At 49.8% G+C, this 20995-nt stretch overlaps 1 protein-coding gene across 5 annotated transcripts; it reads left to right on the forward strand.

The window, feature by feature from the left end:
- Positions 1–1049: 1049 nt before the first annotated feature.
- C9H7orf57 (chromosome 9 C7orf57 homolog) lies at positions 1050–18163 on the forward strand. 5 transcript variants are annotated; one of them, XM_060019761.1, is made up of 9 exons: positions 1050–1298; positions 1508–1699; positions 8807–8992; positions 10741–10849; positions 11512–11668; positions 12711–12808; positions 14278–14483; positions 15366–15380; positions 17282–18163. In XM_060019761.1, exons 2-9 carry the CDS (start codon positions 1645–1647, stop codon positions 17326–17328), a joined length of 873 nt encoding a protein of 290 aa, XP_059875744.1. In that variant the 5' UTR covers positions 1050–1298; positions 1508–1644; the 3' UTR covers positions 17329–18163. The 5 variants fall into 5 exon arrangements, with proteins under 5 accessions (XP_059875744.1, XP_059875746.1, XP_069397151.1 ...); XM_060019763.1 differs by having other exon boundaries at positions 14326–14483; XM_060019762.1 differs by having other exon boundaries at positions 1230–1298; positions 1531–1699.
- The last annotated feature ends 2832 nt before the right edge of the window (positions 18164–20995 follow it).

The following is a 20995-nucleotide window of genomic DNA, read 5'->3' on the forward strand; positions in this document are numbered from 1 at the left end:
CATTTTGATTTTTCTTTTTACTGCTAAAGAAAACCTTAGCTCCATACTACTGCCCGGGTGGTGGGAACCACAGGGTCTCCAGCGGCTAGTCCTCTCCATCATTTTGTCCGATGACCACGTTGTGGCCCCTGCTGCGGCCTCTGGGCTCACGGAACAGAGTGGGGAGCACGACTCACAACAGAGATCGAATCCAGGTGGGACAAAAGTTCGCACTGAAGTCAAGCGTTGGGACTTTGAACACTGTTCCGAGGAAACACCGCCAAAGACTTTTTTTTAAAGGATCTCTCAATTTCCAAACCAGAAATACTGAAAAAATAAAGTGTGTGGAAGACGTTTACATGGTAATTTTACTACTGATACACAGTTGGCAGAAATGGCTGTGTGCTGAGTTTTCCCAGGTACTTATTTGTCCTTTTTAAAAAATAATTAATTAATATTTATTTTTGGCTGCGTTGGGTTTTCGTTGCTGTGCATGGGCTTTCTCTAGTTGCCCCGTGGGCTTTCTCTAGTTGCAGAGAGCAGGGCTACTCTTCTTTGGGTTGCACGGGCTTCTCATTGCAGTGGCTTCTCTTGTTGTGGACCAGGGGCTCTAGGCATGCGGTCGTCAGTAGTTGTGGCTCGCGGGCTCTAGCGCGCAGGCTCAGTAGTTGTGACGCATGGGCTTAGTTGCTCCGCGGCATGTGGGATCTTCCCGGACCGGGGCTCGAACCCGTGTCCCCTGCATTGGCAGATGGCTTCTTAACCACTGCGCCACCAGGGAAGCCCTGTCCTCTTTGTTTTTAATGCATTAAATGAATGGGAGGTTGACAAGAAAATCTCTGTCGAATTTCTTGGACGGCAGGGAGGGGAGGGCGCACCAGAACTCTGAGGCCGGCCTCGTCCCCAGCACGCCCCATGCCTCGCCCAGCCAGCAGCGCGGCCTAGCCCAGGCCAGCACCGAGGCAACGCCTCTGTCAGCAGCGCAGTCACGTCCCCGCCACGCCCTGAGGCCTCGCCCGGCCAGCAGCGCGGCCACGCCCAGGCCAGCACCGAGGTGACGCACCGGCGCCGGGCAGTTGGTAGTAGGAGCCCGAGTTCTGCCCCTGGAGCTGACTGGCCGGCTGCGGCCCCTCACACTGCCCCGATTGGTTGCCGCTGCTCCCGCTGTGACCGCCGGTTGGCCCAGGCCGTTGCCCCGGCGACGCGGGTTGCTGTGGTTCCGCGCCGCGCTGGGAGTTTGGGGTTGGTCCCAGCCGCCCGCTGGAACAGAGTGGCCTCGGACGCTGCAGGTGGCAATCACCCAGACCCTAGGCCGGCAGGTGAGCGGGGTCAGACGGCCAGTGGGGTCCGGGCAGGGAGGGGGCCACCCGTCATCCGGGCCGGGGGCGGGGTACCTCGGGACCTGCTGTCTACTCGGCGTGTGTGTGCCCCTGCTGTATACCCTGCCTGGACGTGTCCCTGCTGTATACCCGTGTGGATGTGCCCCTGATGTATACCCTGCCTGGACTTGACCGCATGTCCCGAATAGTGAGACGCCTGCATACCTGTCAGGTGGAGGAGGACAGACAGAGCAGGAACGGGGACCCGGCCTCTGCAGCTCAACCCCCGCGTCGGTTCCTGGTTCACCCGAGAACAGAGAACAGCCGGTCCAGCGTGTCTCCCGGCATGAGGAACACGAGCAAGGAGCTGCACGGCGCCGCAAGCCGCTATGCTCCCTGCGGTGAGTGACCCGAGGAGAGGAAACCCGCGTTTGCTCTGCGGCTGGACTGGCTCGGCTGGACTGGCTCACACCAGCGGGGGCTGCCGGGAGGGGACAGGACAACACGGGGTACCCTCAGAGAAAGCTGCGCACTGCCCCTATGCCCCAGTGTGGAAGCAAGGCTTAAAGGGTAGCATGGGGGGGGGGGGGAACTAGGTTTGTTAGTTTGCTTGTTTGTTTTTTTCCCTATATTCAACAAAAGAAAGCCAGGCTACCCACTGCTGTTGGAGCGCCTCAGTTTTTGGAGCGATAGCGTCTCTGAAAATTTCTCTGTAACAGCAACCCTGTGTAAGTCTCACAGGGGTCTCCCTGTATGTTGGCTTGGGCACTTTCATTTTCAGCTGCATCCCCATGTATTTCATTGATCACCTATCTCTTGCTCCTAATTTAGACCCCAACCAGGGTAACTATGTCTCCTGCTTTAAGCAGTGGGACACAGGAAACAAGCCTCTGGTGGAGGCTCCGATGGCACTGGGCTTGTCACTGTGAAACTGGCAGAAGGGAAGGAGGAAGACCTGGGTGCTGGAGTCTGATTTTGCCTTGATTTTTATGCTGCCCCATCTGGAGAAGGGCTGGAGAAGGAGGGAGGAGAAGAGAGCCCCAGAGCTCGGCTGGGAAAGGCAGGGTGAGGGCTGGCAGGGGGGCTGCGGGCAGAGGGACCAAGTGTGGTCTTCTTCACAGTCTCAACATGCTTCTTGCCTGGAGCTCTGCTGTGGCCACTATGGGTGGGTCCGTGGCTGTGCTGGGAATGGGGCAGGGGACAGGAGGCCTGGGTGCCCATCTCCACGGTGGGCTCTCAGCCTGGGTCTGACGTCTCAGTGCCTTAGTGTGTGGCCTCCCCGTGTGAGCAGCGCAGAAGACGGCGACACTCACCAGGTGCTCTGCTAAACACTGTCACACTGACACTGAACTTCAGAACAACCTGCCAAGGGGCCCTTAGCCCTGGTTTATAGGTGAGGAAGCCGAGGCTCAGAGTTTCAGGAGGCTGCCCTGTTCTCCAAGGCCGCGGCGGCCCAAAAGCAGGGCTCCAGAGCCCCGTGGGATGTGCCCTCAGACACCAGAGAGCTGCGGGGCTGAGTCACTTTGCGGTCTCTCTGAGCCTGGCTCCTTATGGATGAAGCAAGCACGCGAGGGGGCAAGGGAGCTCGTAAAGAAATCTACATGGTAGTTAAGTGATCTGGCGCTGTACAAGTACTGATAATGTTTGAGGACAAGACAGTTCTCGTTCCTTTAACCCTGTGTGTGTGTGTGTGTGTGTGTGTGTGTGTGTGTGTGTGTGGTGACAGTTGGTTCACAGTGACTCGTGTGCTGGCTCTCTGAGCAGGGCACGCAGTGATAAACAGCAAGCTAGGTTAGAGCTCAGTGCCCGCCCAAAACTCCCAGTAATGAGAAGTAGAAGCCACTCTGTTCTCTGTGGATTAATTAGTAATCAAAACACAGAGAGGAAAAATAAAGCTGGAACCGAATGCCTTCCCTCTAAAGGAAAATATTTGAGCTGAATACAATCAGATAAGATGGTCCTACCCATCCTCCTAGCTCTTAAATTTCTTCTCTGTGAGCTTGGGCACACTTCTTTAAAGCTTTCCCAGGGGGTGGTTTCTCATTTTCAAAACTATAGTGTTTCCCCTATACTGTTCATCTAATTACTGTTCTTTAGATATATGAAAGATTTCCCATGAACATTCATTGTTATGCAGTGAAGTAGCTTTAGTTCCAAGTACAGACTGGGTGGCTAACTTTTATTTAGCTTCAGAGGACGGTGACTTCTTGTTCCTGGGATCCATGTGTGCTTGTGTAAAGGGTCTATTCAGCGCCGCCTTCCTGTGCTCCTACTGTACCAGTCGGGGTTCTCCGTAGCCCAGCGATTGTGTGTGTGTGTGTGTGTGTGTGTGTGTGTGTGTGTGTGTGTGTGTGGAGAGAGAGAGAGAGAGAGAGAGGGAGGGAGATTGACTGGGAGATTCATTTATTTTAAGGAATTGACTCACACAGTTGTATAGCAGGCGGGTCCAAAATCTGCAGGCCGGAGACCCAGGGAAGGGCCGATGCTGCAGTCCTGAGTCCAAAGGCTGTCTGAGGGCTGAATTCCTTCCTCTTCAGGAGACCTCAGTCTTTTCTCCTAAATCATTGAACTGATGGCATCAGGCCCACCGACGTTAGGGAGACTTACCTGCTTTAGTCAGAGTCTATTGATTTGACTGTTAATCTCCTCTAAAAAGCACCTTCACAGTAACGTGCCGGACTAAACATCTGGGAACTGTGGCCTAGCTAAGGCGACACATAAAATTACCTTCACACCTGCCAGGAGCCAGTCCTATGTTAGACCCTGAATGCCATGCTTTTTTTTTTTTTTTTTTTTCTTTTTGGCAACGACGCACAGCTTGTGGGATTTTAGTTCCCCGACCAGGGATTGAACCTGGGCCCTCGTCAATGAGAGTTCAGAGTCCTAACCACTGGACTGCCAGGGAATTCCCTGAACGCCATGCATTTTTGACAGCTGGTTCCAGTAAGCTCGTAAATGCAAGAGTTACTTGTGCTATGATAGTGGCATCTTTCTTATCTCACACTCCTGGATTTTGTGTCCAAAGTTTTCAATCAGCTGGGATATTTGTTCTTATATTTGGACATGCGGTTAATCAGTTTCTGACACAAAGAGTCACCAGCACACCAAGAGCCCGAGTGTCCCAGGGTCTTCTCTCTGTGGAGCCATAAGTGGGCCTGATCACTACAGGTCCCTGGGCTTCTGCCCACACCTCTCGCTCCTGGCAGGGACCCTCACAGGTGGTCACAAAGCAGCCTGCAGGGCTGTGACTTGGGTGCCCACTGAGGGGGCCTCAGGGCTCTGACAAGGCCAGTTCAGCTCACACACACACCGCCACCCCCCCCCCCCCCCCGTGGCCACGCTGGGTGGGGCGGGGGATTCAGATCGATGGGGACGGAGGGCAGGGAGCAAGCTTGCCTTCATTCACCACCCCCGTTTGTCCTCCCACCCTCCTCTTCACGGGACCCTCTCCCCTAGAAATCCCACAGCTTTATCTACACTCACCGCGCTTCACCCTTGTGGGACCAGACTTGATGTTTCCATGGAAGCCACGCGCAGCCCACCCCTGCCAATCTGCGGCCCCAGACACTTCCCACAGCATGAGGATGCCCGGGACAAAGCCCCGCCCCCCCTGCCCCGCCCCGTTCAGCCACCCTCCTGAGTGCTGCTCTCCTTTCCTGTCTGGCGACTCCTCCCGCTTTGGCCTCAAGCAAAAGGAAAGCGGTGGGGTTCAGATAACATTGTTTGCCAGTGAAGCCTCCCTGATGGCGGCACGCAGTCCTGCATCTTTCTGCTCCTGTCAAATTAGCAAACCTGTTCAGTTAGGCTCTTACTTCTGGTTCAGTGTTTGTTTGTTTTTCCAATTGGAGTATAGTTGATCCACAATATTGTGTTAGTTTCTGGTGTACAGCAAAGTGATTCACTTATAAATATATATCTATTCTTTTTCATATTCTTTTCCATTATAGGTAAATATTTAGTAGAGTTCCCTGTGCTATACAGTAGGTCATGATAGATTATCTATTTTATATATAGTAATGTATATATGTGAATCTCAACCGCCTAATTTATCCCTCCCACCCACCTTTCCTCTTTGGTAACCATAAGTTTGTTTTCTATGTTTGTGAGTCTATTTCTGTTTTGTAAATAAGCTCATTTGTATCTTTTTTTTAGATTCCACATATAAGTGATATATGTGGTATTTGTCTTTCTCTGTCTGACTCTGACTTACTTCACTTCGTATGATAATCTCTAGGTCCATCCATGTTGCTGCAGATGGCATTATTTCATTCTTTTTTATGGCTGAGTAATATTCCATTGTATATATGTGCCACATCTTCTTTATCCATTCATCTGTTGATGGACATTTAGGTTGCTTCCATGTCCTGGCTATTGTAAATAGTGCTGCTTATGAACATAGGGGTGCCTGTATCTTTTTGAATTAGAGTTTTCATCTTTTCCGGATACATGCCCAAGAGTGGGATTGCAGGATCATATGGTAGCTCTATTTTAATTCTTTTAAGGAAACTCCATAGTGTTCTCCATAGTGGCTACACCAATATACATTCCCACCAACAGTGTAGATGGGTTCCCTTTTCTCCACACCCTCTCCAGCATTTATTATTTTTTAAATTAATTAATTAATTAATTTTTGGCTGCATTGGGTCTTTGTTGCTGTGCGTGGGCTTTCTCTAGTTTTGGTGAGCAGAGGCTACTCTTCGTTGTGGTGTGTGGGCTTCTCATTGCAGTGGCTTCTCTTGTTGCAGAGCGCGGCTTCAGTAGTTGTGGCACGAGGGCTCAGTAGTTGTGGCTTGTGGGCTCTAGAACACAGGCTCAATAGTTGTGGCACATTGGCTTAGTTGTGGGATCTTCCTGGACCAGGGCTCGAACCCGTGTCCTCTGCACTGACAGGTGGATTCTTAACCACTGCACCACGAGGGCAGTCCCCAGCATTTATTATTTGTAGACTTTTTGATGATGGCTATTCTGACTGTTGTGAGGTGATAACTCATTGTAGTTTTGATTTGCATTTATCTAATAATTAGTGATGTTGAGCATCTTTTCATTTGCCTGTTGGCCACCTGTGTGTCTTCTAAATGTTTATTTAGGTTTTCTGCCCATGTTTTGATTGGATTGTTTAGATTTTTGTTATTGAGTTGTATGAGCTGTTTGTATATTTTGGACATTAAGCCCTTGTCCATCACATAGTTTGCAAATATTTTCTCCCAGTCCATAGGTTGTCTTTTCGTTTTGCTTAGATTTCCTTTTCTATTCAAAAGCTTATAAGTTTGATTAGGTCCTGCTTGTTTATTTTCGCTTTTATTTCTATTGCCCTGGGAGACTGACGTAAGAAAATGTTGCTACGATTTATGTCAGAGAATGTTTTGCCTATGTTCTCTTCTAGGAGTTTTATGGCATCATGTCTTATATTTAAGTCTTTAAGCCATTTTGAGTTTATTTTTGTGTGTGAGAGAGAGAGTGTTCTAACTTCATTGATTTACATGTGGCTGTCCAACTTTCCCAACACCACTTGCTAAAGAGACTGTCTTTTCCTCATTGTATATTCTTGCCTCCTTTGTCACAGATTAATTGACCCTAGGTGTGTGGGTTTATTTCTGGGCTCTTTATTCTGTTCCACTGATCTGTAGGTCTGGTTTTGTGCCAATACCACACTGTTTTGATTACTGTAGCTTTGTAGTTTCGTCTGAAGTCTGGAACAGTTATGTCTCCAGCTTTTTCTTTTTCCTCAGGATTGCTTTGGCAATTCTGGGTCTTTTGTGGTCCTATATAAATTTTAGGATTATTTGTTCTAGTTCTGTGAAAAATGTCATGGGTAATTTGATAGGCATCATGTTAAAGCTGTAGATTGCTTTGGGTAGTATGGCCATTTTAACAATACAGTAAGTCCCCTACATACAAACAAGTTCCGTTCTGAGAGTCCAATTTGTTCATAAGTCCAACAAAGTTCACCTATGTACCCAAATAACACAATCGGCTATACAGTACTGTATTGTAATAGGTTTATAATACTTTTAACACAAATAATACATAAAAAACAAACAAAAAGTAAAGAAAATATTTTTAATCATACAGTACAGTACCTTGAAAAGTACAGTACAACAGCTGGCATCCAGGGGCTGGCATCCAGTTAACAGGCAAGAAGAATTACTGACTGGAGGATGGAGAGGAGGTGGGAGATGGTAGAGCTGAAGGATCATGAGCAATAGGAGTTGGAGGGCAAGCTGCAATTTCACTCATGCCTGATGTTGATGGCACAGGTTCTGGTTCCTTGCTGGAACCAGATGCATGTTCACATCTTTGAAAGTGTGCAACTTAAAGGTTCATATGTAGGGAACTTACTGTATTAATTTTTCCAACCCAAGAGCATGGGATATCTTTCCATTTCTTTGAATCATCTTCAGTTTTCTTTATCAATGTTTTATAGTTCTCAGCATATAAGTCTTTTGCCTCCTTGGTCAGGTTTATTCCTAAGTTTTTTTTTTTTTTTTGTCTTTTTGATGTGATTTTAAAAGGGATTTTTTTTTTTTTTTTACTTTCCCTTTCTGATATTTCATTGTTACTGTAAAGAAATGCAACAGATTTCTGTAATCTTGTATCCTGCTACCTGGCTGAATTCATTTATCAGTTCTAGTAGTTTTTGTGTGGTGTCTTTAGGGTTTTCTATATATAGTATCATTTCATCTGCATATAATGACAATTTTACCTCTTCCCTACCAATTTGAAAACTTTTTATTTCTTTTTCTTGTCTGATTGCTGTGGCTAGGACTTCTAATACTATGTTGAATAGAAGTGGTGAGAGTGGGCATCCTTGTCTTGTTCCAGAGTTTAGTGGGAAGGCTTTCAGCTTTTTACCATTGAGTATCATGCTGGCTGTGGGTTTGTCATAAATAGCTTTTATTATGTTGAGATATGGTCCCTCTGTGCCCACTTTGGTAAGAGTTTTTATCAAGATATCTCAGTGTTTTTAAAGTTCTAAGTTGATCAAATCTTGGCTAACATTTGGTCACATAGTCCAGAGGCTTGCCCACGTTTTAAGTGCTTTGGGATCTTTCAGGAATGTGTACTCCCGGAAATGCAGTCTAGTCCCAATTTATGGAGGATTGAAGGAGAAGAGAGAGAGAGCTGCACATGTAGGGGATTTGGATACCTCACTGGGAGGCTAAAAACCCCAGGGAAGGGCTCTGCTCTCACTGCTTTGGGACAGAGGGGCAGCCAGCAGCAGAGGGGCCAGCAGGCCTTCTAGAAGGTGCTTGTCATCTGCTGGGCGCCGTGGCTGCTGCTCGTGGCCTTTAGGGACTGTTAACTACACGACTGGCAGGGTTATGCCTCGGGTGACAGGCATCTACAAGAGGGCAGTTTCACCTGTGCTGGTGCCCCATGTTGATGTCCTCTTCTGGTGTCCTGGGAGGGTGTGACGCCCTCCCTGGTGTAGTTATCTTCTGAGCAGTGGACCAAACCAGCCTGGATTCCGTAAGTAATGACCTGACCCTTGGCCTCCTCTTCCCTAGATTGGTATTACCACCTTCCTGTGAAGCAGTCTGAGAAAGCCGTGGATGCCCCGCCAGCGTCCCAGATCCCAGGCCTCAGTGACCTGAGGGCAGCCCCCAGTGGGCACACGCCCGGGGCACGAAGGTGCTTGGTGAAGGAAACGGACTCAGAGTACGTGAAGCTGGCGAAGCAAGGTGGCCAGCCCGGTAAGCACTGCAGGCTTGTGCTTTGTGGCGGGAGTGACACGGTCGTCTGGTCATTGTGTCCTCCCTGTAAAAATATGTGAAGTGTATGAGCTTTGCCCAAGGCCGTAGGAAGTCCAGGTCAATGGATACAGTTCAGGGTGCAGACTCTTCAGGGGCGTGCTGCCGTTTATGGGAAAGACCTACTAGGCTGTGAGTTCACTGAGCTGGGATTTTCCTTCTGAGTGACACCCCTGTGGTGACTCCCTGTCTAGCTGCAGTCTCTGTCTCTGCACTGCAGTCGCCCAGCTCAGGGCCACCCCTTCCCCAGTCGCCTGTGAAGCATCTTTGTTCCTGTTGCTCTGTCTCATCATCCCTCATCCTGTGTATTAATATCTTCTTGGTAATGGAGGCCAGGGATGAGTGTCCATGGTGATGTTTATGAACACCACACTTTTACCCATGATGTAACTGAGAAAGGCCTGTTGAGCTGTGCTAATTAAAGTTGCTGGTCAAGTTAGGAGTCACAGCTATCTAGCACACCTTCTGGCTGGCCTTTGTGGTGAACGAGCCTGAGAAACGCTGACCTTTCTCTCTTTCTGACACCTGTTCCTGCTGTGGAGATTGTCACGGGGAGAGTGGGCGACATGGCAGAGGGCAGCACCTGGCTTTAATGGTCAAAAGCCCGGAACAGACCATGTGATTCACTGCGTGTAAAGCACAGAAGGTCCACCACCTCCCCACTCCCCAGCCACCAGTTAGGACATTAGTGGGACTGCTGGCAGAATCTGAACAAGATCTGTAAACTGGATAAAAGGATTGCATCACACTAATTTCCTGATTTTGATCACTACACTGTGATTATGTCATAACTGTCTCTGGAAGCCTCCCAAACGGTCCCCCAAACAGCAATGACAGTGACAATACTAATGGGTGGGGGGGGGGGAGAGAGAGAGAGAGAAAGAGCAATAAAGCAAATGGGAAACGAAACGCAGCATTTGAGGAATCTGGGTGAAGGGTTTAGGGGAATTCATACCATTTTTTGGACCTTTTGTCTAAGTCTGAAATATTTAAAAATGGAAAGTTCAAAAAAGAAAAAAGTTATACATGTCTTTCTAATAGTAAGAACAGTCGAACAGTCGATGCTGGCCGTCGCGCCCGCTTAGCAGGCAAGACTAGTCGCTCCTGCTTCCCCGCTTGACTGACCCCTGCCTGGGAAAAGCCCTCAAGCCGGGGGAGGGGGACGAAGACCTGGCAGCAAGTCGGGGGGTCGGCGGGAGCTAGAGCCTGAGCGCGTCTCTGACCCTCTCAGCCTGGCTCCAAGCGGGGCACCGGTTAACACTCCCCCTGCCCCCAGGATTTAGAGGGGCCGGTGCCCCGCTTCCCACCGGAAACCTGGAGGGGGCGGCTCACCCCAGAACTGCCGCGTGGGGGGTGGAGAGCAGACTGTCCTGGCCAGAGAGAGGAGCCAGGGCGCAGCCCCCCGGGGGGCCCGAGGAGTTCTGTCCCCGCAGATACCGCCCTGGGGCAAGGACCCCTCCCCCTCCCCCCCAGAGACAGGGAGGAGGTGGCCTGCGGCGGGGCAGGGGTACAGGAGGGATGTCCTCTGGGGACCAGGCAGCACGAGCACTGGCGGGTGAGGACACCGCGGACACCCCGGCGTGCTGTCCCCGGCCCAGTGGAGTCCAGGAGGAGAGCCGGTCCCCTCGTCGCTGCGACCTGCCTGCTGGTAATGCGCAGGCCGCTCACAGCCGTGTCTTTTTGGCCTCGAGATCTGTTGAAGCACTTTGCCCCCGGGACCAGTAAGGGCTCCCCCGTGGCCTACTCCTTGCCAGACTGGTACGTCCACCACAGCCAGCCGCCGACGGCCGACCGGAGGCAGTGAGTATCCTGACCCCCGCGTTGCGGCCCCGCCCAGGCCTGCGTCCCCAGCCTCTGACCTCCGCGCCCGGCCTCTCCGCCCGCCACCTCCCTGCAGCCCGCTGTCTCCGGGAGGCTGGGCGCCCTCTTCCGTCCCGTCCTTGCTGGGGGTCGGCTGGTTGCCCAGCTTCTCCCCGCCGCTGCATCCCGGAGGGCCCTTCCCTCTCCCCTCCCCTCCCCTCCCCTCCCCTCTCCTCCCCTCTCCTCCCCTCCCCTCCCCTCCCCTCCCCCTCCTCCCCCCTCCCCCTCCCCCTCCCCTCCCCTCCCTCGCCCCCTCCCCTCCCTCTCCCCCTCCCCTCCCCCCTCCCTCTCCCCCTCCCCTCCCCCCTCCCCTCCCCTCCCTCTCCCCTCCCCTCCCCTCCCTCTCCCCTCCCCTCCCCTCCCTCTCCCCCTCCCCCTCCCCCCTCTCCCCCTCCCCCTTCCCCTCCCCCTCTTCTAAGGGCCTGGACTTTATCCTAGCAGAACCAGGAGCCCAGAAAGTGAGGGGGGTGTGGGTGGGCGGGGACTGGAGAAGGTCAGAGCTAGGTGCTGGGGCGGGGGGAGGGGGAAGGAGGGAGGCAGAGAGGGGAGGTCAGGAGGTGGCCCTAAGCCGCGGGCCGGGGCCCTTCCGTCCGTTTCTGCAGGGTCCCCGCTGCGTCCATACCGGATTACATGGTTTATGAAGAGTCTAACCGCGATCACGCCAGTGGCAACTACGAGTCCAGAAGGGGGCCCTTCGACTTTGACATGAAGACGGTTTGGCAAAGAGAGGCAGAGGAACTGGTAAAGGAGAAAAAAAAGGTGACTGGAGCCCCACTAGATGGCATGGTTTTGCTTGCCGCCCGGAGCACGCCCCGCGATGTGCTTGTCGGCAGGGTGTGTCCCGTGGCCCCGGGATCTGCATCTTAAGTTCGATCTGCTAAAAGGCCAGAGGCCACGGGAAATTAGCTTCCTTCTTCTCCTTATGAATGCGATCCTTGAGGTAAGATTGCCTTTTACTGAGTGTGTTTTAACCAGCTGACACTCATCTCTGGGAAAGTTGGCCGTCACTTCTCATCTGCCCAGATAGAAAGGACATTATCCAGTTTCTGAACAAGCCCGTTCTGTTTAAGGGTTTAAGTTAAAATTCCCCGGAATACTCTGTACGGACAAGAAGGGAAGAGTAGACGCTGCTTTTCTTCTGTGCAAACCCTGGGTATTTCTATTTGACCTTGAAGGAGCACCGACTGCAGGGCAAACACTTTCAAGGCATTTCTGTTTCAAAGGCACCCTGTGAAGGCCATCTCGGGTCAGTGGCTTTCTGGTGGCGGTGTCTCGGTTCATGGGGCTGGCGTGGCTCCTGGGACGTGGGGATCTGTGGGTGAACTGGTGACGTTCATGTTAAAACCGGCAGTGGGTCCTGACGATGAGCAAGGTTGGCCGCCCTCCCCCCGCACGACAGGGGAGCGGCCTCGCTGGCTGGCAGGTTCCTCGCCTGACCCCAGCCCGCTTCGCAGTGTCTGCTTGGAAGAGAAACCCTGGAAGTTTATTCCGGGGCTCGCAGAGTTGAGCACTGTGCAGTGTCAGCTGCGTGCAGCGGGCCGGCTGTCTGTCCTCAAGACACCCTGTCCCAGCCCTGAGCCTGGCTCTGGGGGGTTGGCATGTTCAGTGAACGGGCTGCTCCTGGTGACACTTCCCAGCAATAAACAGAGGCTTCGGATGCTAACCAGGGTCACGGTGCCCATGCCCTATAAAAGGCTGGACGCTGTACTGCCGCCAAACCATTGACAGAGCCATGCAGGGGCTGAGAAAGTGCAGGGAGCAAACCCTTCTAAGTCAGGGTATCGTGTGTCTCTCTGTACAGGTGAGGCTACCAGCCATCAAGTCCAAGTATCCGAGCAAAGCCGGGACCCCGCTTGGCCCCAAAGACCCTGCAGGAAGCAAACTATCCTTTCCCCCCATGTAAGTGCACAGGCTGCGCCAGCGTGGTCTGGATTCGGTTTGGGTTTGGTCTTTGGTCCAAGTGACAACAGTGACAACCATGGCTCCAATACACGATGCTGATGCCGGCCTAACAGTATTCGCTTCCCAGCAGCAGGTTGTGGTGATGTGACTTCAATGGCACAGCTTCCCATGGCCTGGCCCTGTCTACTGGCCTCCTCTTCCATTTTCCCTTCCCTCTGGGTGCCCCCTGGGCCCCTGTGGACCCATCCTCCCCCGCCCTGAGCGCTGAGCTGAGCTCTCTCCTCTGTCAGCCTGTGTCACCCAAGCTCACCCTATAAACTTGGGGCCACATGTGTGTGCTACTCAGTCCTGACATTCTCTGTCCCCAAGGCCTGGACCCTGGGGTCTGCGCCTGGTGAGTCCTTGGCTCTGCATTCAGCTGGAACATCTGTCAGGCGCCCTGACACTTCATTACTCACCCAGCTGGAGCGGGGGTCCCCGAGGCCTTCTGTTTCTCTTCCCGTCCCCAGAATCTCACTGTAGTGCTAGAATTAATGCCGTTAATTGTCTGACTACTTCTTACAATTGCTTCTCCTCTAGTGAGGCTGGGGGAGGAGCAATCAATCAGTTACATTGTGTGACAAATGCCATGAAAGCACCACACTCAGACTGGGAGGGCAAAAAAATTATATCTATCTATCATCCATCATCTATCTATCTATCTATCTATCTATCTATATCTGTATACCTCTATGTCTTTCTATCTATATCCATCTATATTTCTATATCTACCTATCTATATCTATATATCTATATCTATCTATCTATCTATCTATCTATCTATCTATCTATCTATCTATCTATCTATCTATATATATATAGAGAGAGAGCCCGCCAGAGCCATTAGGAAGACTCTTGACAACAGAGTGATTTACAAGTAAGAAACCCAAGGGTCGGAGGGCACAGGTGATATGCGTCACCTGTTTTACATCTGATCTCCCCGCCTCTCCTAATGGAGGTTATGATAAGGTCTGCAACGATGTAAATGACAGAAGACAGAAGTGTGTAAAGAAGCAGCAGATAATCTTTAACATGAACAGGGAAGAACTAATTAAGAAAGTAACAATTTGTTTGAAAGTGGTAGAGTCTGAGTCACTCACCCCTCCCCAGGGAAGGGGCAGTTCTTTCAGAAGAAGGCATCCCTGGGAAATGCTGGAATTCTTCTTCTCTTTGGCTGTTCTGAAGAAAGGTTTTGGAAACTGAACTAAGTGTGCGCTCACTGTGTACAAGGATGCTTGGAGGTTACTTCCTTATGCTTAAAAGTGGAGAGAGATTGAGAAAGAGAGATAGAGGGAGAGAGGGAGAAGCATCTCTGTTGTGTCTTCAGGGACAGTAACGCATCTAATTTACCATCAGTATGTTCGCTGAGAACGCTTCTGGATTACCCTTCACCTTTGTACTTAAGTACTTAATTTTTTCTTTTTGAGGCCTGGTCAAAAAAACAGTTCACCCACAAACGTTTCCAAACTTATTAGCAATGGATATAACGCTGAGTGGTTACAGCAGCAAGCAGACCGAGACAAGAGGACCCTGCAGACATCCAAGGCCTCTGCTTCGTCTCTGTCCCAGTCTCCGTGGGATGCCGAGCCGCCCCCAGACCCGGAGGCTCTGGAAGGCGCCAAGGAAGGCCCAGGTGAAGTGCACGGCCCCTGAGACCCCTTGTCTCATTACCTATATCATAATGAGTGATCTAAAAACTGCATAAAAAACCTGCAGAGTTATTGAGGTTACAGTTACACATGAGGATAATATATATTGTGCTTCTTTCCTCTTTATTCAGATGAATAGCAAAAGTCATTATTTCTGTGGCTTTACATTTTCTTCTAGTTGTCAAAAATTCTGATGCTTTATGTGTTGTGCCACACACATGATATCAGTTTTAGTCTCCTGGGTCCAAAAGATTCTGATCCCTGCAATGCTTGGTCCTCTCTGAGGCAGCTTCAGATAAAGCCCCAGTTCCTGAAAAGAACTCACAGTTCAAGCTTGAATTTGTTCCATTATCAGCATTTCTTAAACTTTGTCATTAAACTTTGAATAGCTGAGACATTTCCGTGAAATTAGCTGTTCAAAAAGTTTATTAGTTTGATTTTCAACAGTCACTGTCACAGGGACAATTAGTCTTATTTTGGGCCATGTCCATCTTAAGGTCTATCGAGTATGATATTTAGTTTCTGTAGCTCTAGAACTTATTGACCATTTGCCTTTAGGAAACTTATTTTCACTCCGAGGCTCCATTTCTCTGATTAAGGAGGAAGGAGCTGTGTTGTGTCTCTTCAAGCATCTCAAGTGTTTTATGTGATGTTTTGTAAACATGAGCTCTGCCCGTCTTCCAGGCCAGTGGGCACCACACTGGCCTGGCCAGTGTCTTAATGATACCCTCTCTCCATTGTCATCATGATGCCATTTTAAGTCATACAAACTTTTACTGATTTTTAAGGAATTATTGAGAGTAATTCTTTTAAAATTAGCCTCTTTTATTAAATTGAACAACTAATGCACTTGTCCTTTATTACAGAGTCTTCTCCTCCAAGTGAGTATTTATAGAGAAACTGACCTGCAACCAAGTATAAAAAGTGTCTCAGACACAGAAACAATTGGTGGACATAGTTCTTCAATCTGGAGATGATGCATCTCAGAAGCCTGTGAGGTCCCTCTCCAAACCACCCGTGTTCTAACTACAAAAGCTGGTGATATCTATGTCTTTAAAAAGTCAGAGTTCTAGGACTTCCCTGGCGGTCCAGTGGTTAAGACTCCGCGCTTCCATTGCAGGAGGCACAAGTTCCATCCCTGGTCAGGGAACTAAGATCGGCATGCTGCGCAGGGGGGCCAAAAAAAAAAAAGAAAAGAAAAGAAAAAAAAAGTCAGACTTCTAGAAACACAGTTTGGGGACAGCAAAAGAAGGACCACTTACATTATTACAACAGAATTATTCTTTTATGCATATCACACAAGATAAAGCATATTTCAGTTTACTTCAGAGGCATACGTTTTATTAGACACTACGTGAGAAATGTGGGTTTAAATAATGGTAAAGAAGTGAAAGGCCAGGAGAGGCCTCTAATTTAAATACAGGTGCCCCTATACACACTACCAAACGTAAAATAGCTAGCTAGCGGGAAGCAGCCGCATAGCACAGGGACATCAGCTGGGTGCTTTGTGACCGCCTGGAGGGGTGGGATAGGGAGGGTGGAGGGAGGGAGACGCAAGAGGGAAGAGATATGGGGATATGTATATATATAGCTGATTTACTTTGTTATAAAGCAGAAACTAACAAACCATTGTAAAGCAATTATACTCCAATAAAGATGTTAAAAAATATAAATAAATAAATACAGATGCCCCAGGCACAGAGACCCACCTGCACAGGGTCTCTGAGGGTTTTTAGTATTGTTTTTCTGCATGGTCTTAAGTAGATAGAATTTACCTCACCACCACCAAAATATCTGATCTGGTCTAGGAACTGTCGTTGGACATTAAGGTGATACTACTGGGAAATAAATCACTGCAGTGCTATATACTCCACGTGTTTAAATTAGCAGCAAGACCCTCTTAATCTCAGAGGAAATTTTTAACAGCTCAAAATCAGTGGAAGACTAAGTAGGCTTGGTAAAGCCCCTGTAACCTGGAAGAATCACCGTCTGGCTGAGCAGACCTGCCTCTGCGCATGTTCTGGGTCGCCGAGGTGTCACTGCCCGGGTGCCGCCCCGCCCTCCCCAGAACTTCAGATCCGGCCGCGGCGCGCTGGGGCTGACCTCGGCCACTCGCTGCCCTCTGTCTCCCGTTCCTCCTCCTCTGTCCATCCTGGATTTTAACGTGATGAACAGCAATCGCCCACCGGAGCTTGCCTTTTCCGACCCGAGCCGGCCGCTGCAAGTGTCCGGACCTCATCAAGGCTTCTTTAGTGTGTTTTCCCTCCACCTGTTGCAGGATTGTCATTTTTCACTGCAATGTTTGCAGCCGCTCGAGGTGTTTCTGACACGCCAGATAGCTAGCTGGCCTTTTAGATGAGTGGCACCGTTAACGCGGGTGCGCAGGGTGCGGTGTCGGGGTGCACGGTGGGGGCCGGGCAGCATCCCCTGGGGCCGCAACAGCCCGGTGGAGCTGAGCCGCCCCCCTGCCCAGGCCGCGCCCCACTGCGCGTTTAGCTCCGCCCTCCTGTGTCAGCAGAACCTCCCCGGCACTTGCAGGCTTGACTCAGCGATCATCAGCCGCCTGCAAGTTGGAGGCTGATGTTTCCGACGTGCGATTTGTGGCTGCGGGTAGGACCGTGCACTAGACTTTTGTGTAGACTTCAGTAACAATCCTTATAAATAGGTGCAGAGGTACATGTTTTCTTTTAGTTAAAATTAATAGGTTCAATTTTTTAATTTATAAAACGCGCCATCTTTTGTCTCTTTGCCCTTAAAGTCTTATCTCTATTTTGCACTGCAGGTCCAGTAGCACCTCCAACTGCCTCAGCGCCCGCGGAGCGCAGATAAACCCCGCTGTGATGTGCAGCTAGGACCTATGTAACAGCTATAGTTATAAGGCTCCTGTTACAGTTTGTTAACATAGATTCTCACGAAATGATCCATCTTAGAACAGATTTGACGTCGCTGCTGCGTAGATGGTGCCAGTGTTGGGTTTTGTTTCTTGCATCCCTCTGGGACGCCAGGCGCATGGGCTTTGCGCCACTGCGCCTCGCTGGCCTGGGAAGTCCCAGGGTCTCGGAACAGGCCACTTCCTTCCCACCCTCGGCCGACGTCACCACCCGCGTGTGAGCCTCTACTGGCACTACTTCTGTTGAAATCTACGGTTTAGACTCTTAACCGGAAATAACTCACCCAAAAGCTTTTTCACTATTTGGTCCTGTAATCTTTGTAGGAATAATTTTTCTGTTACAAAAAGTATTTAATTCCAGAATATTGTGCAATAGTTTATATTAAGAAACAGATTAATTTATTACGCCTTGAAATTTTAAACATTTAGTATGAAAACATTGTAGCATTTGCTAGTTTTAAATGTTTGAAAATATTTTTGGCATAAACTGAAATCCATAATAGTGAACATTTATTATTTTGTATTAAGTAAAAATATGTTTAATTTAAATATTTAATTTAGTAGTCTTAACAAAAATGTTTTACTACTCAGACAATTCTCTCAGTTTATAAATTTCATTGCTATTTATATGTAATTAGCATAAAAATGTAGTTTTATATTTTGTACATTTAATTCACTCATAAAATAATAATATTCTGCTGGAAGATTTTCAGAGAGGCAAGTAAGTTCAGAGATGTTTTAGCTTCTTTCCCAGAATAAACTTATCATGCATTTGCTCACGTAAAATCTAAACGTTTTCAATTAATTCTTTAAACGATATACTGAACTGAATGCATGGATGCATGTGGTTGGGTAACTACACAGCTCAGAGGACGTGAGTGGCGCGTGCGGTGAAGGGAAAGAGTCTGCTCTAGAGGAAGGTGCCGACTGTCCCTGGTTTCTCCCCTCCCCCTTCCTTTCTCTACTTCAATCCCTACCTCATTCTCAACCCGCCCCCCCCCCCCCCAAGAAAAAACCATCAGGAACAGGTATCAGTAGCTTAAGACCCTTCGATCCATTTTGAGGATATTAGAGTAGCAGAAACCCGTGGTTTTAGGGAGAGGACAGAGTTTGGGGCAGGGACCTGTGATCAGATCTCGGCTCCATGCAGGGCACCTGGGGTCTGTTATTGAAAAAGCCAGTCGTGCAGTTAACTTTCTGCTTGGTAATAGAAAACAAATGTTATGAAAACAGAAGATTTGCACATTCCATCTAATTGTTCTGAAGTAAAGCACTTTTGCCAAAAGATCAAAAATATAGCTAGATCATACTAAATATAAATTGTCAGTTAAAACCAGCAAAAGAAGTGTTTAATGAAATAGTACTTTCACACGTATGTGCGTGCATGCACACTCACACACACCCTTCCAGTGTCGTGATGTTTTTCTGACAGGCTCAACACAGCCCAGCTCACAGAGCTTAGCTCTGAGCCTTGGTTTCCTCCTTTATCAAAAGGAGATAATTCCGGGACTTCTCTGGTGGTCCAGTGGTTAAGACTCTGCGCTTCCAATGCAGGGGGCACGGATTCCAGCCCCAACAGGCCATCCCACAAGCCATGTAGTGCGGCCACTAAATACATACATAAATACATAAATAAAAAGGAGATACTTCCTATCCAAGCGCTGTCATGATGATTAATCAAAATAAGTTTCAACAAGGTTCCTGACACAATATCTGACACTGTACTCAATCATTCTCTCAGCTTTCATAAATCTAATATTCAGTTTGGTGGTCAACTTGCCCATGAAGGGAGCCCCAGATACACATAGGAAAGCCAGCATCCCTGGAGAAAGCTGGGATTCTAACCTCCGTTAACTGATTTAGTACAGAGCCTGAGATCTGCCTGAAATGGGCCCAGAGGTCACGCTCTATGAAAAGCAAAGTAGAAGTTAGTGGAAGAGAGGAAAGACGGAGAATAGCTTCAAGGAGGAGAATGCAGAGCAGTACAATAACAAGTAAGGCACCATGGAAAGAAAGTGGAAATAAATGTCAGGAATTAGAGCAGATATGATGACGGAAGAGAATGAGGTACTTCGCACCCTACAAAGGGCTTAACTCGAGCCCAGGAAACATCTTCAAAAATTGGCCAGATTGTACATTAAAAAGCAGCAGAGGAGCTTCCTGGTGGCTCAGTGGTTAAGAATCTGCTTGACAATGCAAGGGACAAGGGTTCGAGCCCTGGTCCAGGAAGATCCCACATGCCGCGGAGCAACTAAGCCCGCGCGCCACAACTACTGAGCCTGTACTCTATAGTCCGTGAGTCACAACTACTGAGCGCATGTGCCGCAACTACTGAAGGCTGTGCGCCTAGAGCCCATGCTCCACAACAAGAGAAGCCACCGCAATGAGAAGCCCGTGCACCACAACGAAGAGCTGCCCTGGCTCGCGGCAACTAGAGAAAGCCCACGGGCAGCAATGAAGACCCAACGCAGACAAAAATAAATACATTAAAAAAAAAATCATAACAGGCTTTTGTATCTCATCTGACCCTCGTCGACCCCTGCAGCAATGGGCATCGTTCGCATGTGAGGGATGAGTTCAGCAAGTCACCGGCCAGCACGCAGTGCGGCCAAGGGCACCAGGGTAATTCACATGAGGGAAAATTCACTACAGACAGCACCAGTTAATGGTTTAGAGCGAAAGCAATGGGGCAGAAAGCTCGTGGAAAACGGCCTGCAGGCAGAGCCATGTGGATAACCCTGGGCTCTCATGCGCCTCGCCTCTGTGTGTGATGTCCCAGAGGGGACACTGGGGGGTGGGGGGACTGCCCTTTCCTGTGCATCTGCCCGCAGCACTCCTGCAGGTGAAGGCCCAGTGGGTGCCAGCCTGTCAGCAGGTGGCATCCATCAGGTGCCTGGGGGCACTCCTGAATGTTTGGGTGGGCGGCCTGAGAATACCCTGTGTGACACGGAGGTACCTTACCCCCCCTCCGCCCCATCGCGTGTGCCAGGAGGGGTGCTTTTCTCCTCCATCCTGTCTCATTAAGGATCAAATGCTGGCTCTGCCCCATGATGTTGGTTCATGACCTCCTGATGGGTTTCTTCAGGGTCTCCACCGTCGCTCTGAGAGGCATCCAGGAAGTAGGGCAGCCCTGGGCTGGAGAGGGACTTGGCCGGTGGGAAGCAGCAGGAAGCCTCACTGAGTATCTCTGAAATACTCTCAGCTTTGGGAGAATCCGAGCTTGGAATCACTCTGGGGTTTGGGTGAGCCCGACTGAGTTGGTGTCACCACTTGGTGCAGGTCAACCAGTTCTGCAGAAACCTTTGGAGTTCTCTGGTGGGTTGGGCTGGCCTGGGGAGGTGACGGCGGGGTGTCCTTGGCTTTGCTAGCTGAGGGATCCGCGCTGGAGCTGGCCGGGGCTGGGCTGGGTTCACCCGTGTGGTTTAGAGAAGGCTGGACACAACTTGTTTCCAGGTGTCACATTTACCAGGTGTAACTTAACAAATAGGTAAGTCTTTGGTATTTGGTTTTCTGGCTCCTGTGCAGCCTGTTGGAAAGGAAGGAAAAGGAGACCTTCATCCCCCAGGAGTAGCAGGCCAGTGCCATCCACCGCCCCAGAGAACAGGG

The sequence above is a fragment of the Delphinus delphis genome, chromosome 9 (genome assembly GCF_949987515.2).
Source record: "Delphinus delphis chromosome 9, mDelDel1.2, whole genome shotgun sequence".
Taxonomy (NCBI): domain Eukaryota; kingdom Metazoa; phylum Chordata; class Mammalia; order Artiodactyla; family Delphinidae; genus Delphinus; species Delphinus delphis.

What these genes read in the sequence shown, in the direction of transcription:
- C9H7orf57 (XM_060019761.1), top strand. Translation starts at nt 1,645, where the DNA reads ATGAGGAACACGAGCAAGGAGCTGCACGGCGCCGCAAGCCGCTATGCT. An exon ending in GAAGCAAGGTGGCCAGCCCG is followed by an intron (nt 8,993 to 10,740) that starts GTAAGCACTGCA and finishes TTTGGCCTCGAG; the next exon opens with ATCTGTTGAAGCACTTTGCC. An exon ending in CCGACGGCCGACCGGAGGCA is followed by an intron (nt 10,850 to 11,511) that starts GTGAGTATCCTG and finishes CCGTTTCTGCAG; the next exon opens with GGTCCCCGCTGCGTCCATAC.